The sequence below is a fragment of the Hyperolius riggenbachi genome, chromosome 12 (genome assembly GCF_040937935.1).
Source record: "Hyperolius riggenbachi isolate aHypRig1 chromosome 12, aHypRig1.pri, whole genome shotgun sequence".
Lineage (NCBI taxonomy): Eukaryota > Metazoa > Chordata > Amphibia > Anura > Hyperoliidae > Hyperolius > Hyperolius riggenbachi.
Window position 1 is genome coordinate 82,022,872 of NC_090657.1, and position 17,214 is coordinate 82,040,085.

The 17,214-nt window shown below is 42.6% G+C and overlaps 1 protein-coding gene across 3 annotated transcripts in view; it reads left to right on the top strand.

The window, feature by feature from the left end:
• The window catches only part of SLC26A11 (solute carrier family 26 member 11), a 48,997-nt gene that overhangs the window by 13,259 nt on the left and 18,524 nt on the right, over positions 1-17,214 (top strand). For all 3 annotated transcript variants that reach the window (XM_068263525.1, XM_068263526.1, XM_068263527.1), the window contains 4 exons: positions 7,572-7,622; positions 12,215-12,275; positions 12,371-12,426; positions 13,422-13,562. In XM_068263525.1, the coding sequence (XP_068119626.1) occupies positions 7,572-7,622; positions 12,215-12,275; positions 12,371-12,426; positions 13,422-13,562 (309 nt within the window). The remainder of the gene's footprint in view (positions 1-7,571; positions 7,623-12,214; positions 12,276-12,370; positions 12,427-13,421; positions 13,563-17,214) is intronic.

The window sequence follows — 17,214 nt, forward strand, 5'->3', positions numbered from 1 at the left end:
GTCATATAAATCTTTTTTGCACTGCAATGCTCTGGCCAGGTGTAGAACCGGCCCCAAGGTACCTATTCCTCTCACTGCAGGTTAGCTTTAATGGCAAGGCTTTTTTAAAGTAGAGTTTACATTGCTGCAATAGGCAATCCATGTAGATAAGTCAACATGTCCAAATGCAAGATCCGCTAACGTCATAATAAGGCAAATGCCAATATTCTGGAGCCACCAGAATTCCCTTTATCAAAGCATTGTAGTACACACTATAAACTAATGATAACACAGGACTTGCTGTATCTGATTAATTTTTATTTTATTTATAAAGCGCCAGCATATTATGCAGTGTTGGACAATAAATAGAAAAACAAAAGTTTGCTTTCCTAAAACAGAAAGAATTTGCGATAATTCAGGTTGGAGTGAGCGTGAGATATCTCCCAGAGCAGCACTGCTGAATATATGCAAATTAACCATTGTACCCTTAGAAGCTAAACACACCTCCAGAACCGCTGGAATGCAATGATGTGTCAACTTGTTAATATGTACAGAGCCATAATAATCCAACATGCATACAGACTGTTTCGGATTGTTTGATCCTCATCAGTGCATGGCATGGATTAATTTGTCTCTATGGAGTAGGGCTTGTAAATCCGAGAGGCACAGACTAACCAGCAAGCTCATGGTGACCCAGAACTCATTGGGGTGTGTAAGGGACTACAATGGTCCTAAAAGCCCCCTTACTACATTACTACAGCCCCCTTATTACAATAAATAGATACAATGATACAAAGGATGACAGACTGAACAAGGTTATACAACATAGGATAAAACTGTACAAGGCAAACTGGGTACAAAATACATGATCCTGTGATGCTGGGCTGGTTAGTTAGGCCCAGTAATACAAGTACAGGCTTTCATAGGAAAGGAGCACATGATCATGTAGAATACACTAGGGAAGGGAGGGCCCTGCCAAAGGCTTAGAATCAGAATCGGAATTGTTTGTTTTGTCAAGCATGACTAGGTCATGCCTGGAATTGAGTTTGGCACAATACAGTAGAAGACAGAAAGAAAGACAGGTGCATGACAGGTTGACTGGTTGGCCCCAGCTAAGGGGGCAGTATGTGTGGGGACTGGAGACTGGCACCCGAGGGAAAAAGAGTTCCTGCCCAAGAGGGGTGGGCTAAAGAAACTGTGACCTGGGTAGGGGGGGTCACTGGCAATCCTCAGCGCTCTGGACCGCAGCCTGGTCTTGTGTGGGGGGGGGCTTACCAATTATCCCATCTGATGACCCTCTGCAGCTTGTGCCTGTCACCAGCGGTGGTGCCAGCATACCAGACTAAGATTGAAGATTACAGGATCAATTCAGTGGTGGTGGCGTAGAAACTCGTCAGAATCTCTTGGGCCATGCCGAACTTCCTCACTTGGTGGAGGAAGAAAAGTCTCTGCTGGGCAGATGGCAGATGCTCTGAATGGCAGTGATGTTGGGCTTCCAGCTAAGGTCGCAGGAGATGGTAGAACCCAGTAGGCGGGCCCAGGTACTCTAGCCACTTCAGTTCCATCAATGTAAATTGGAGGTGGGGTGGGAGCAGACTACCTAAAGTCAATGATCAGCTTACCATCTAACCCTGATGTATCAGAATTCCTTGAACTCGCCAAACCATACATACTAGTGTAAAGTGAATTTAGAAAGTATCTTGAGAAGATTGAAAGTGAGACTGCAGGCAGGTGATTTTTGTGGAGAATAGGAGCCAGTTGTGAGCAGAGGGTGCAGTTGGGATGGTATCTTGAAAATTCTGTGCAAATGTATGAATCTTCAGAGCTTTTATAGGTTAGAGTTACAGTAAAGTGGGATCAAACTCAAAATGAACCTAACCTATGTGGACTAGCCATAATTACATCATTTTAGCGCCTGCGAAGGACCACATCAATTTTGTATCAGGTCTTCATACATAAAACCTGAAAACTAAACGAGGGCATACTTATTCTCACGCCTGTATATATCTCTTCTAGTGAAGCCCTCGTCTGATTGCCTTATTACTGGATAGAAATAACGTTTGTGTAAAATGTACTGTCTTCTACAATTTTGTCAACATGTAGAAACCTGTGTGGTTAAATAGAAGGAACTCGCTAGAGAGCATGTTCTCTATCCCAACAAAATGTGACCTAATGCATCACTTTCAAATGGTCAGAGGTTTTGAGGTAGATGTTGTAAGCTTCTGAGATGAATATGTCTCCCTCATCACACAATCACGTCTTGTTTACTCCAAAATCAGTTTTCTCCAAGCCTCAATGACTTTATCGCCCTTGACATGTTTAAAGTGGACCTGAATTCTTGCATAGGAAGAAGGGAAAACATAGAGAAATGTACCCTGTATGTATTTTTAGAGTTTAGCCGGTTTAATTCCCCCTCTTCTGTAACTAGGCACATGTTGTAATTTGATCCCTCCACTTTGTCAGTTGCCTACCACGGCAGAGAAGTAATTGGTAAACACAGGCTGTTAACAATATGTCTGCTTCCATGAAAGCAGGAATTAGAAACACTGCAAATTTATTTTAGGATTTTGTATCGGCTGTAACAAAGATATTTTTCTTTAAATGCCATTATGCTGTTGCGTATCTTTTAGAGCAGAGAGGAAGTTCTGAGTTCAGGCGTGCTTTCACCTGAACTTTACAGTCTGGCGTAGCATGCAGTGAAAATCTCTCTGCCAACACCTAATTGCCTTTACAGGTATCTTGGGAATTTTATGGAGAAACAAGATCGATATTTATTTTTGTTTTTTATTTTCATGAATAAACAGTTCAGCCAGGAAAACCTTGCATAACCTTTGTCACACATAGAATTTGAGGAGGCGTGTGCTCCTGCGTTACTGGCCTTCTTCTTCTTTTGCTGATTTTACACATTTAAAGGAAGCACTGAAAGGACTAACTTGAACTTAAAGTCTAACGCCGCCCTTGTATCAAATGTCACTTTGTAATGTAGGCCAGTGAAGCAATTTATAAACAGTTTACATTTTAGCTTGTGTTTATATGCACTGAGGTTTTTTTGATTTTGTTTTTTATAAAATGCACTTCTGTTAGTTATTTGTGCAGAAGTATTTGCAGTTTAATTCAAAGAAAATGCAAATGCATCAGACTTGTGCCTTTTTCTGAATCAGAAATAAGAATTATTATTTTAAAAATTATATTAATTTCGCCAAGTACTACGGGGGTTGTACCCAAAATAATTTTTGGCACGTACAGGGTTGGTAATGGTACAGACAAAGAACATTTATATCACACTTTTCTCCTGGCGAACTAAAAGCGCCAGAGCTGCAGCCGCTAGGGCACGCGCTATAGGCAGTAGCAGTGTTAGAGAGTCTTGCCCAATGTCTACTACTTAATAGGTGCTGGCTTACTGAACAGGAAGAGCCAAGATTCAAACCCAGGTCACCTGTGTCAGAGGCAGAGTCCTTAATTAACCAGTACACTATCCAGCCAAACACCCAGTGGCAGGGGCGGCTCAAGACCAAGTTGCGCCTGGGGCAAGGTCAGGCTTTGGCGCCTAAAGGTCAGGTTTTGGCACCTAAACTGCTATTCATTTTGCCGCCTTTTTAAGAATTCAACAAACTGCGCCTGGGGCAAGATACCCGTTTGCCCCCCCCCCCCCCCCCCTAGATCCGTCCCTGCCCAGTGGTACAGTAAATAACATACAGTAAAATATACATAGAGTAGGCATATACACAAAGCATAGTGAAGGACCAGAGGGGGCATCTTGGTACTATAAGAGAGGAGCTGCCACATTCCACTGTGGCACTCAACTGCTCTCCAGCGATTTGCGATGCTCCGCATTACGGCCTTGGGAAAGGATAGTGCAGAGAGAAGAAAGAGTAAAGGGGGAGATGGAGAGAGAAGGAAAGAGGAGAGAGCGAAGAGGAAGGAAAGAATAGAGAAGGAGACATGAGAGACAGAGAATCCGAGAGTTTATATACTTTCGCATTTTTTGGGGGTTGTAGAAACACTGAGGGTGTGTTCCCATTATGCAAGAGATTGACACATGCAAACATGCTGCACACACTACTGTATAGCGTGTCCACATCTCTGCATTGCAACATGCTGCGTTACTATTTCTTATGTGCTGTATACAGCATATTCCTGGATAGTGCATGCAAAACCACTAACCTTGCATAAGCCTCAACCAGCCTTTGAAATGAGACGTGCGTTTTTTAACTTGTACGCTGCATTATTTTGCATGTTGTGTATTTACACTTCACACTATGGCCCCTATGCAATTCACTTTTTACTTAAGTTTTCTCCTAGGTGATATTTTCACAACTTGTAAGTAAAATGCCTGTTAAATAATCAGCAAGCAAGAAAATACTCAAAATAATGTTGATAGTAGTTTTTCAAATACTTCTCGGTACTTTTTCAATAGCAAAATGTTGAAAAGTTATTTTATATACAAGATAAATATTATCTCACAATCTTTCTCCCCGGGACATCTCCTCACTAATTTCCAGATACAAACCCAATCGCAATCTCAGATCTACACATGATCTTCTGTTGTCCTCCTTTAGAATCAACTCCTCACGTTCACGTTTACAAGACTTTGCACGCGCTTAACTCCTCCGCTGGAATCCCCTCCCACAACACATCCGTCACTCGCCAACCTTTGTTACCTTTAAACGATCTCTATAAACTCATTGGTTCCGACAAGCATATGCGCTACCTTAGGCCACTTTCCTTTGTCCTAAGACCAAATTGCACTCCTACTAGGCATCCTAAAACACACTGCCTCCTCTTGTTCCCCCCCCCCCCCCATTCCCTTTAGATTGTAAGCTCGCAAGGGCAGGGCTCTCTCCCCCTTTTGTTTCTAGGAAATCATTATACATGTTATTTATCATGTTACTTTTATCACTGTCATTACCAGTTCTGTATTTTGTATTCTGTATATTGTATAATTTTTGTATTTTGTCACTAATTATGTATCTTGGTGTACACCATTGTCTGTATTATTATGTACCCCGTGTTTGTTTCTTACTTTGTACAGCGCCAGGGAATATGTTGGTGCTTCATAAATCAATAATAATAATATGATGATCTCCTAGTAGAAAACTCAGGAGAAAACTTTAATTGCATATGGGCCCATGTGCAGTGTGATACACTATGCCACATGGAGGCACATATGCAATTAACTTTTTCTCCTGAGTTTTCTCGTAGGAGATATTTTTTCATCTACTTTTTAAAATAATATTTCAGCACTTTACAATCCAAAAAGTACCCAAAAATTGGTGAAAAAGTACTACTGACATTATTCTGAGTGTCTTCTTGCTTGCTGGTGGTTTAAAATTCATTTAATTTACAAAGTGTGAAAATATCCCTTGGAGAAATCTCAGGAGAGAAAGTTATTTGCAAATTGGCTGTAGTGTGCAAGGATATCAGACCTTACATAGGAAAAATGGTGGTATTTGCACTGCTGTTACACTGCCATGCAAAGTGTTATCACACAGCAGTTCACATGTTGTAGGGGAATGGGGGCTATTTCTACCTGACGGCTATGCCGTGGTTGTGCATTCTGTCATAAGGTATGGTCACTGCTCACCCCTGTGCCCCTGCACTTTACTGAGTAACTTTGGGCCCATAAAACCCTAAAGCGTAAAGTCCACATCCTACTCTATAAAAATCCCAACTCTAGGTCATAAAGTATGTGCAAATAAATCTTATAGTGGCCACTAATGAACCAATCTTTTTCATCCAATCTTACCAAATCTATGTAGTATAAGGGTAAATTGAGTAAATATACTGAATGGATACTTCAGGCAGTTACCTTATATTACATAGAAATGGTAAGATTGGATGAAAAAGGTTGGATCATTAGTGGCCACCTTTAGTGTACCCGAGCCCAAGATCGTGTACAAAATGAGATACTTACCTAAAGAGAGGGAAGTCTCAGGATCCTATTGAGGCATCCCTTAGGGCGCGTTTCCACTGGAGCTTCGAATCTGCAGAGTTTCCCCGCAGGCAAATCGCGCTGGGAAACTCAGCTATAGGAAGCTATGGCACCGCCGGCCGAATCACTTACCCTAGCGATTCGGCCGACACTGTCCACAGTTTTCACGCGGGAGGCTGTGAATCCCATAGCCGTGTTTGTGTTTCACTGACGCGTGCGCCACAAGTGGAAACGGGCCCTCACTGCTGTGATGTTCCTGGTCGCTGGGTACCCCCCACCCGGAAGATTGGTGACAAGGCATTCTCGCTTATCATAGGGCCACGCAGCTCCTCTTCTTGCAGTGTGGCTGTGCAGTAGCCGCGTGAGCCTGTCCACGCATGTGCAGTAAGCTGGAGCCTCGGGCTACATGCTACTGCGCATGCATGGCAGTTCTCGCGTGGTGCAAGGAAGAGCTGCATGGCCCTGATGTGGAGGAAGCCTCAACAGCATCCTGAGGCTTCCCTCTCTTCAGGTGAGTATCATATTTTGATAAAAAGCAGAGGTTGTATGACTGCAATCACCATATTTTAGGTGCCCATTTTAAGGCGATGAAAATAGTAATACAATCTACTTGTGACGGTCACTGCATTAAAGTGGTCCTTATCCCAGGACTTCCTCTCTGCTCTAAAAGATAAGCAACAGCCTAATAACCTTTACAGAAAAACATTTCTATGTTACTGCTTACAGAACTCCTCAAAGATACTGCAGTGTTGTTACTTCCTGGTTTGCTGGGAGCACATACAGGGTTAACTATGTAACCTCCTGTGCAGAGCCGGGACAAGGTCCTTCAGCACCCAAGGCTGAGACAGCAAAGTGCGCCCCTTCATCCCTCCCACCCCAGCCGTCACACACGGATTGCTATTAGCCTAAGAGGCGCCCTAGGGCCCCCAAAATCCCCAACACCTTAATCTCTAGCTATCTGGCTTGCAGTCACTGCTATGTATGCGCTTTTCTTATTTCTTTGTGCTTCAAACACAATTGGGAATGACAGCAGAATGAACTGTGCTCCCCCTCCTACACTGTGCCCTGAGGCTGGAGCCTCTTCAGCCTCTGCCTCGGCCCGGCCCTGCTCCTGTGTTTACATTTAGCCTGTCTGAATGACACACCATGGCACAGATCAGAAAAAGCTGACAGATCAAATTACAGTGGCTCATTCTTAGCAGATAAGGGAGAAATAGACAGCCTGTTATTTCTAAATACAAACAGGATGGGTTTTCCTTCTCTCCTATGGAAGAGTTTAGGTCCTCTTTAAGGTACTTTCTATAACTGTTGATGATCATGTGACTGCCTCTATAAAGGTTTTAAAAATGTTCAACTGTCACTTTTAATCTGTGATTATTTGAGCAGTTATGTATGGGAAGAGATGGATTGCACACTCCCAAGTTATAGAATTTTTTTTCGGAGCTCCCCTTTATGCTCAGTCTGTCAATAGAGCACTATGAAATCATTTCTGTGTATATGCGACTCGGGCATCTGCTTCAGTTGTTTTTGGAAAGCATTAGATAAATATTGCCAAATCATGGAGTGGACTGTGAATAAAGACGCAGTGTTAAAATGGATGTGAACTTGCTGAGGTTTGTTCACTCTAGCCGTGTTCTTCATATTACTGTCTCTATTGCAGCATCTCGGAACAGCTACAGAGTAAATGCCAACCAGGAGCTGCTGGCAATAGGTAACATTTTATGCTTCCTTGTTTATTCTTTTTGTATTGTATTTATGTATTGAGCTGAATGCTCTATCAATTGCTGATTTCGTTTGATTGAAAACATCTCTGTAGAGTATCATCAAAAATGTAATTGATTTCAGTATTTCCACTCAAAAAGTTAAAACTCATATATTGCATAGATTCATTACACAGAGGGATATATTTCAAGCTTTTATTTCATTTCATTATGCTGATTATAAAAATAATAGAGAAATCGAGAGTCCACTATAGAGTAGTATTTTTGTCCAATATGGTAAAAAGAAAACAATATAAGATCTACTCACAAAGGTAGTTTGCTGACAAGCAACCACTTTCAAGGCGTCAGGGGAACTTAACCCGTCCTCTCGGGGTGGATTAGGATGTCGCTCTCTGTAGGCAGGAAGAACGGGGATAGACCCCTCCACCAAAGGTGGACTGGTGATACTTGTATAGAAACAGAGGCGCCAAAAGGATAAAACAATGTTCGAATTAAAAATGGGGGAAGAGGCACTCACCTCCCCATAGAGGCACCATGCTCGCTTAGATAACGGATCAGCTGCTCCTGTTCCACTGCCTGAGGAAGTGGGCTGAGTCCCACGAAACGTGTCTCAATTATTGGAGTACATTATTAAAGAATACTTTTGAAACGTTTATCTTGTTGAATCTTCTATGGGGAGGTGAGTACCTCTACCCCTATTTTTTGTTTTATCTTTTTGGCGCTTCTGTGTTTGATACAATTATGCTGCTGTCCTTATTGGTGTTCAGTCGCTATTCAGTTGTGTCCGACTCTTTGCCCCATGGACCACAGCATGCCAGGCCCCTCTATATTCTACTGCCTCTCAAAGCTTTCCAAGCTCATGTTTGTTGCTTCCATGATAATATATAGCCATCTCATTTTCAGCCGCCCCCTCCTCCCTTTCCCCTTGATTCAGGGTCTTCTCCAATGAGTCCTGCATTCTAATTGTGTATCCAAAGTATTTTAGCTTCATGTTCAGCATAGCTCCTTCCAATGAACAGTCAGGCCAGTTTCACACCAAACCAGCATCAGCGGTGTGTCACCAAAAAACAGGCCTTCAGGGAACACCCCGTTAGTACATGGTGTTCCCTGTCTGGCCACCAGCCAAGCAGCAAGTGATGCACGCTTGCAGTAACTTCTTGCCTCGTGTATGCGGATGCATATTGTAAAAATACGCTTCTGTGCATTCGTGCCGCGGCATCGCAACGCTGTTTTTTTTACAAAAAAAAAACTTGTCCTGTCATACCGTAACATGATGCAGGTCGCCGCGGATCGCACGCGGTAATGTAGTTTTGCGATAGCGTTATATTAGGCCCTTCCGGCGCAGCGTACCGCAACGTGGGAAGTATGACGTTCCCTATAGGGATACATTAGGCTACGGTAGCAGTGCGGCAATCTGCCGCACGGCGCCAGTGTGAAAGGGCCCTCAGGGTTAATTTCCTTAAAGATTGACCGATTAGATCTTCTTGCAGTCGTTGATTCTTCTGCATTCATCCTTCCTTATGGTCCAACTCTCAAAACCATACGTTACTACCAGAAAACCATGGCTTTTACTATCCGAACCTTTGTTGACAAGGTGACACCTTTGCTTTTTATTACACTGTCCAAGTTTGTCATTGCTTTCCATCCGAGGAGTAAACTTCTTTTAATCTCATTATTATTTCCTACAGGTAATGAAACCCTAAACTTCACTATCCTAGAAAAGTAGAATATTACATAAGTGCAAATAGATGAATGAATGTCAGCGGACTGATGGTTACTATGCCAGTGGTGGGCACAGAGGGCAGAGCTTTTGGACCCTCTCCCCATTTACCACCATCTGTTTACCCATTTATTTGTTTATCTTTCTTTTCTTTCTCACTCTTTTTTTTTTTTTTCCGATCAGACCCCGATCTTTAAATCACTTCCTCTCCTCTACTTATAGCTTTTTTTTTTTTTTTTTTTTACTCCATTTGTGCCCCAACAGTGCATGGCATATTTTTGCTAGCTTTCTAAAATGGTTTAACTTGATTTACGAGAAAAACAGTGATATTTAGTACTTATATATCTTATACAATTGTATCGACCGCATTCTTCCTCTGGTGTAGTACTAGTTGTATCCAATAGATGGAAACATTGACTTTGAATTTGGTTGGGCATAACAAAGGTACAGTATTGTGAGCATATCCCAGGTGCTGTCCTTATTCAACAGAGTTTAGTCAAGGCGCAAATACCTTGCACATATCGGATTATATACTGTATTATTATTATTATTTAGTATTTATATAGCGCCGACATATTACGCAGCGCTGTACAATGTGTGTATGTATATGTATATATCTTGTCACTAACTGTCCCTCAAAGGAGCTCACAATCTAATTCCTACCATTGCCATATGTCTGTATTATGTAGTGTAAGTACTGTAGTCTAGGGCCAATTTTTTAGGGGGAGCCAATTAACTTATCCGTATGTTTTTGGAATGTGGGAGGAAACCGGAGTGCCCGGAGGAAACCCACACAGACACGGAGAGAACATACAAACTCTTTGCAGATAGTGCCCTGGCTGGGATTCGAACCAGGGACCTAGCGCTGCAAGGCGAGAGAGCTAACCACTACGCCAACGTGCTGCTACTGTATGTAGGAATGGGATGGTGGTTGCTGAGTTGAGGCTAGCCATACAAACGACTGTGTTACAAGCGCAGCCTGTTCCTACATGTGGATTTTTTAGCGCTTAAAATTGGCCAGTCAAAATGTTGTAAGTGTGCAACAGTCTTTAGCCATGTGCTCAATGTTTGTATAATGCATAAACTCTATTAACAGAGGACATTACTTTGGAACTTTTCAATTGGTGGATTGGCTGCCCAAATCGCTAGATTTATCCTTTCCATCAGGGAACATGTCACTGGGGGCGGAGCTATGCATATTACCGGCGCACTCTGCCACAGGGTAATGCGCACGGGTAAATGGTGCGGTGCGATTGTCCTGCGGTGGCCTCCACTGCCGCAGAACAATTGCACTGCGCCATATGTGAAATTAGCCTGGAGGACTATACTGTAGCTCATGGTTCCAAACTGGAATTTCCAAATTTAGCATGATTTTGGTAGCCAGAAATGGTGATTCAGGGCTCGTTCACACCTACGGCGTTTTTGCGGTTGTTTTTTTAAGCACTTGCGATTTTAAAAATCACCCTAAAATCGCTTGTGCAATGAATCCTTTTGGGATAGTTCATATCAGCGCGTTTCGTCAGCTTTCCGCTCAGCAAAGTGCTGCCTGTACCATTTTTAGGACTTTTGCACACTACATGCGATTCTGATTTCGATTTTTAATCAATTTTCATTATTATTATTATTGATTTATAAAGCGCCAACATATTCTGTGGCGCTGTACAAAGTAAGAAACAAACACGGGGTACATAATAATACAGACAATGGTGTACACCAATATACAAGATACATAATTAGTGACAAAATACAAAGAATGATACAAAATACAAATTATCGAATTGGTAATGACAGTGATAAAATTAACATGATAGTAACCATTATACATTTTATTCAAGACACAAAAGGGGGAGAGAGCCCTGCCCTTGCGAGCTTACAATCTAAAGGGAATGGGGGGGGGGACAGGAGGAGGGGTAGTATGCAGCAAATATATAGAGGCTTTGTGTTTTAGGATACCTAGTAGGAGTGCAATTTGGTCTTAGTACAAAGGGAAGTGGCCTAAGGTAGCGCATATGCTTGTTGGAACAAATGTGTTTTTAGAGAGCGTTTAAAGGTAACAAAGGTTGGCGAGTGACGGATGTGTTGTGGGAGGGCATTCCAGAGAAAGGGGGGGAAGCGTGTGCAAAGTCTTGTGAATGTGAGGATTTGATTCTAGAAGAGGACAACAGAAGACCATGTGCAGACCTGAGATTGCGATTGGGTTTGTATCTGGAGATTAGTGATGATATGTACGAGGGAGAGAGATTGTGGAGAGCTTTGTAGATTAGTGTTAGGAGTTTGAACTGAATCCTCTGGTTAATTTGCAGCCAGTGAAGAGCTTGACAAAGAGGGTCGGCAGAGGAAGATCGAGAAGAAAGATGAATGAGACGAGCAGCTGAGTTCATATGAGATTCCGATTCTTAATCGGTACTGCATGCTGCGTTTATTTCTGCATTTTTCTTTTGATAGCATCCAGGGAAAATTGAAATCGCAAATCATATTTGCAGTGTGTAGGGAGCCTTAGGGTGATTTTGCTACAATGGAAGGTATAGGAAAAATGCAAATCGCTCACAAAATTGCTTTATGCAGCAATTGCGTTCACGCTTTTAAAAATAAATACATTGTATTTATTATTTTTCCGGGTCAAAGAGTTCACTTCCTGACTTGCGTCAGGAAGTGAAAAAACAAATCGCTCTGCAAAAACGATTTGAAAAGCGATTTAAACAAAATCACAGCACGAAGGTAAGCGCTGAAAGGAGAAAAAAATGCGCAACGAATCGAAAACCGCTGTGAACAAATCCTCATAGATGTTATCTGGATAGGTGTACATAACCTTAACAAACATTTATCACATTCATCATATATTTTTGCCTCCACTTTCTGCAGGTCTTACAAATTTTCTGGGTTCATTTTTGTCTGCGTTTTCTGTAACAGGCAGCTTTGGGAGGTGGGTAAAGTTGCAAATGTATTTACAGATACAGATACTGATACTGATAGTTTAAAATCTGAAAAAATACTTTTTTTTTTCCCCCATTTGTTTAGGACAGCACTTAATTCCCAGACTGGCGTGTGCACCCCGGCAGGAGGCATCATCACAGGTGAGTTTGTTTAATGTCACAGTGACCTGAATAAAAGATCATGGGTTCACATACAGGAGATAAGGACAATGGCTTGTTTTTAGCAAAAAACCCACATTTCTTTTTAATTTTTTAAGAAAATTGCTTTATATTTCAGTCTGCAGTCTGGTGAGATTCTCAAACTGTTCTTTGTTTATTTTGAACCACCCTTAGTGCACAATGCTTTCCAGAACCCTTATCTTTCTACATATCTATATATACTTCTGGATCGGTTGACATACAGTTAAAGGAGTACTGTAAGGCTGGTTTCACAGTGGGACGTTGCGTTTTAGGGGACGTTATGGTCGCATAACGTGGCCCTAACGCTACGCCTGGTGGTGTTGGAGCAGGACGTTACCAAGAGCCGCGTTACAAGCAGCTCTTGGTGCGCCTGCTCTGTCGGAGGCACTGCGGAGACCACGTGAGCGGAGCTCTCCGCATCACGTGGTCCCGACAGCCAATCCGCGTCCGCTCCAGGATGTAAACACTGCAAGTGCAGTGAATAATAAGTAGCCATGTGCCTGGCTACGTAACGGCCTCTCCCCGCCTCCTCTCCGCCCATAAAATGAAAAAAAAACCCTACTGAGCATGTGCGCCTGTAACGTCTCACTGTGAAACCAGCCTAAGGGTTTAAAAAAAATTTAGTTTAACTTACCTAGGGCTTCTAACGGCCCTCCACAGACGTCCTGTGCCCACGCGAGACAAAACGATGATCCGGTCCCCGCTGCCAGCTTACTTCTGGAATTTGCAACTATTAATGTCGCAAGTCACTGAGCCCTCTCTCCTGCTGACATCACCTGGAGTGTACTGTGCAGGCCCCGGACCAGAATTTGGACATGCCTACTCTACAGGAGCTTCACCTTGGGTACACTTTAAAGGAAATTATTTTCGCGACAGTTCCTGTTTAAGAAAAATATCTATTTGTTACTGGTATGATGTAGTATTTATTTATTGACATGGGTTTGCTTATTTTGCAGGACTGCTGGTTTTACTTTCGCTTGCATATCTGACGCCTCTCTTCTTCTACATTCCCAAAGCAGCTCTTGCTGCAGTCATCATCTGTGCTGTCGCCCCTGTGTTTGATTTGGGAATCTGTAAGGTGCTTTGGAAGGTTAAAAGTAAGTGTTCTAGAATGTGGTTGTAACTTGTGCATCGTCATTTTCGGTTATGCCCATATTCCTCCATTCGAGTCAGGCAAAAACAGCACAGGAAATTTGTGTGCGCCAGGCACTGCCATGGGCCATGATGGGAATTACTGCTACAGCGGTACACAGACAGTAATTTGGCCGCCGTCAAGAGATGGAGCCCAAATTATGATAAAAACAGCATATTTAGGCCGACAGCAACAGCTGGCAGCCAAATTATGTCTTACCCCACAGTGGCCTGGGGGGGGAATAGCAATTAACGCCTCCGGGACTTGTGCAGGAGCAGGGTGAGATGTTTTTTTCTTCAGCCTGCGCTCAATTTTCCCGCCGCTTCATTACATGCACCCTCCTCCAATCTGTTGGCAAGATAAAACAAAACTAGCAAGTGAAAGATCGCCATAAAATTAGCCGTAAAGATACATATACAGTCACTTTATATAATAAAATCCTTTAACTAAAAGCCAGGAAGTTCTAAACGTTATCACAAATATATAGTATAGATGCCTATACATGTATGAGCACTAGTATATACATAGCCGCATTTATCTAGCATATGGGGGATTATATACATAGCCACATTTATCATATGTACACAGCCACTTTTATCTAGCAAATTTGCTAGATAAAAGTGGCTGTGTACATATGATAAATGTGGCTATGTATATAATCCCCCATATGCTAGATAAATGCGGCTATGTATATACTAGTGCTCATACATGTATAGGCATCTATACTATATATTTGTGATAACGTTTAGAACTTCCTGGCTTTTAGTTAAAGGATTTTATTATATAAAGTGACTGTATATGTATCTTTACGGCTAATTTTATGGCGATCTTTCACTTGCTAGTTTTGTTTTATCTTGCCAATGTTTTAATTTTCAGTTGTTATTGCGACTTTTTTTCTGTCGGTTATTTTGTTTTTGTTTGTGTTTTTATTTTCAGTTACTCCCAGTTCTTTTTATGTGCCTGAGGAAGCGGGCGTTAGACCCGTGAAACGCGTTGCAAACATTGTTGTAGAGTAAGAATAAAGCTGGTTTTCTTTTATGTAAATCAGTGCGATTTGTCGTTACTGGGGAGGTGTATCATCCAGCACCACCCATTTTAAAAACATTCTAGAAAATAATATTTTAACCTTTGGGCGCCTCTGTATTTCTGCACGAATGAGATTGTATCCACCAGTTGGATGGGTGTGAACACCTTCTTTCTATGGAGAGCGACCTTTTAACCTGAGCGGAGACAGGTTTAAACTCCCCGCCTGCAACAATAGTGGTTGCCTAGTTCGGCAACCCACACTTGTGAGTATAATTCCTTTTTGTTCAATTTCCAATCAACAACAACAGTAATACACTATTGGGGCTCTCGTTTTTCCCATCTGTTTTCCAATCTGTTGTTGCCTTGTTTCCCCACCATATGTCACCATGCCTGGCAACAAGTATGGCCCTTGTTGCTCCCTCTGCATGAAAGCCTATTAGAGTGGGTTATATTTACCTGTTCTCTCACAGTTTTCACTCCCTCTCCCTATATCTTCCTCACTGGCTCTGTCCTTGTGGTCCACTTTACATCTGCTTCCATGTCTTATCAGCTTTCTCAGGCTGTCACATGAGTAACAACGAATATTGGCATGAGGAGCACTGGCCAGAGAGTAATGCCTGGTACACACTATGCAATTTCCCGTCAATTAGACCGGTCGAATAGATGGTCCGATCTGATTTCCGATCATTTTTCTGGTAGGTTTTTTTCTGATCGCTTCTCTACAAATTCGATCAGAAAAAGATCTGAAATCAGAGTGGACCTGTTGGAAATGATCTATTCGTTCCGATCCGTCTATCTGACGGGAAATGGCATGGTGTGTACATGGTGTGGCATGGAGTGTACCAGGCATTAGACAGATGGGTTCAGAAAGATGTGAAGGGGCAAAAAATCCTCCTATGTAAATACTACAATGTTAACGGAAGAGCAGCGGATTCAGAAGACGAACAGTCACCACAACACAGGACAGGTAATGTATAAATACACAGATTTATACATTAGGGGAATAGGGTCGGGAGTTTTGTTTCGTTCGGCACTCGTCCCTATATCTCTCGCCATTACCGCCGTGTATCCGGCCATCTTGCAGCATGTCCGACCGATTTATGCGACCAATTGGGCCAAAATTCGTTGATCGGACATGCACTTGGCGGCACAGATTTTCACCCGATTTGATAATAATTATCAAATCGGATGATCGATCAACTGTCAAGTCAATAGATGTATAGTCACCTTAAGTCTTCTTTAAATTAACTGAGCACCTTTGTTATGGTATTTGCCGTTTACTAGGCCTCCTATTATACAGCTGCATTCCAGTGGTGAATGCCTTACATGTTTAGCTTTAATTCTTCCAGCTTTTAAGGTTGGTTTCTAATGGAGACCATAAGGGAAGGGTTAACAATGATGCCGTTTGGTCATTGCTGACCTTTTGTGTCTTTGGAGGTGGGGGAATCTTGACTGGCATGTATTTCTCCTCTTAATTTGTTTATGAGGTGGCAGGCCCTCTGCAGTAGGAATGTGGACACCTGCAGTGTCTTTCAGCATAAGAAATGTTAATGAGTTTCCCTGCAGTGCTGTAACCTGCAACTTTCCATCCGTGTATTACACCGTGTACTGTAGCGTCCAGAACCCACTAGGTGTTCCGAACTGAGTCTAAAGCCGCATCTACACGAGTAGATGCGGCCGCGATGCTCCTTATCAATCGAGCCGCTGATGCGGCTCGATTGATAAGAACCGACAGGACGGATCTCCGCACCGCCGATTCCCTGCTCGATCCCCGCAAGGGGACAATGGCAGGGAATCGTGCGGGAGATAAGCGGGGACGAGCGGGGAATCGAATGCGGCGCACGCGCGGGGACGCGGCAGGCACGCGCGGGGACGCGCAACAGGCCGCCGATCGCCACAACATCTCCCCAACATCTCCCCGTGTAGACGGGGCTTAAATACTGATATGCTCTCTTTTTACTGTGCAATCCAGTCAGTTTTTGTAAAGGAATATCAACAAGGAATTCAAGTCAGATAGAGAACTTGTAAAATAAAGTATTCATATAATTGTTTCATAATCAGTTCCTTTTTGTTCTTAAAGTGGTCTGAAACTCAGCATTTCTCTTTTGCTCTAAAATATTATTCAGACCAAGCTACTACCAGAAAGCAAAAATTGTAGCAGAACAGCATTCAAACAGTTAAACTCGGCACTTTATTTTACAGTGAAAAGCTCCTTCAGCTTAGGATCCACATCCAAAGAGATAACAATGGCCTCAATTCAATAAGCTTATCTCCTGTCTTTAATAACGTTTCTAGAGTGATCACATGGGGATGAGGCATGTAGTATTCAGGAAACATTTTACCTCAGGCAAACCTAAAGTTAACTCTTTAATCCTTAACCACTTGAGGACTGCGGTGTTAATCCGCCCTAGTGACCACGCCATTTTTACTTAATTGGCCCACTGCAGTTTTAAGGCAAAGCTGCAGGGCCGCAAAACGCAGCACACAAGTGATTCCCCCCTCCTTTTCCCCCCACCAACAGAGCTCTCTGTTGGTGGGGTCTGATCGCCCCCACATTGTTTATTTTTTTTTAATCAATATTTATATACAAC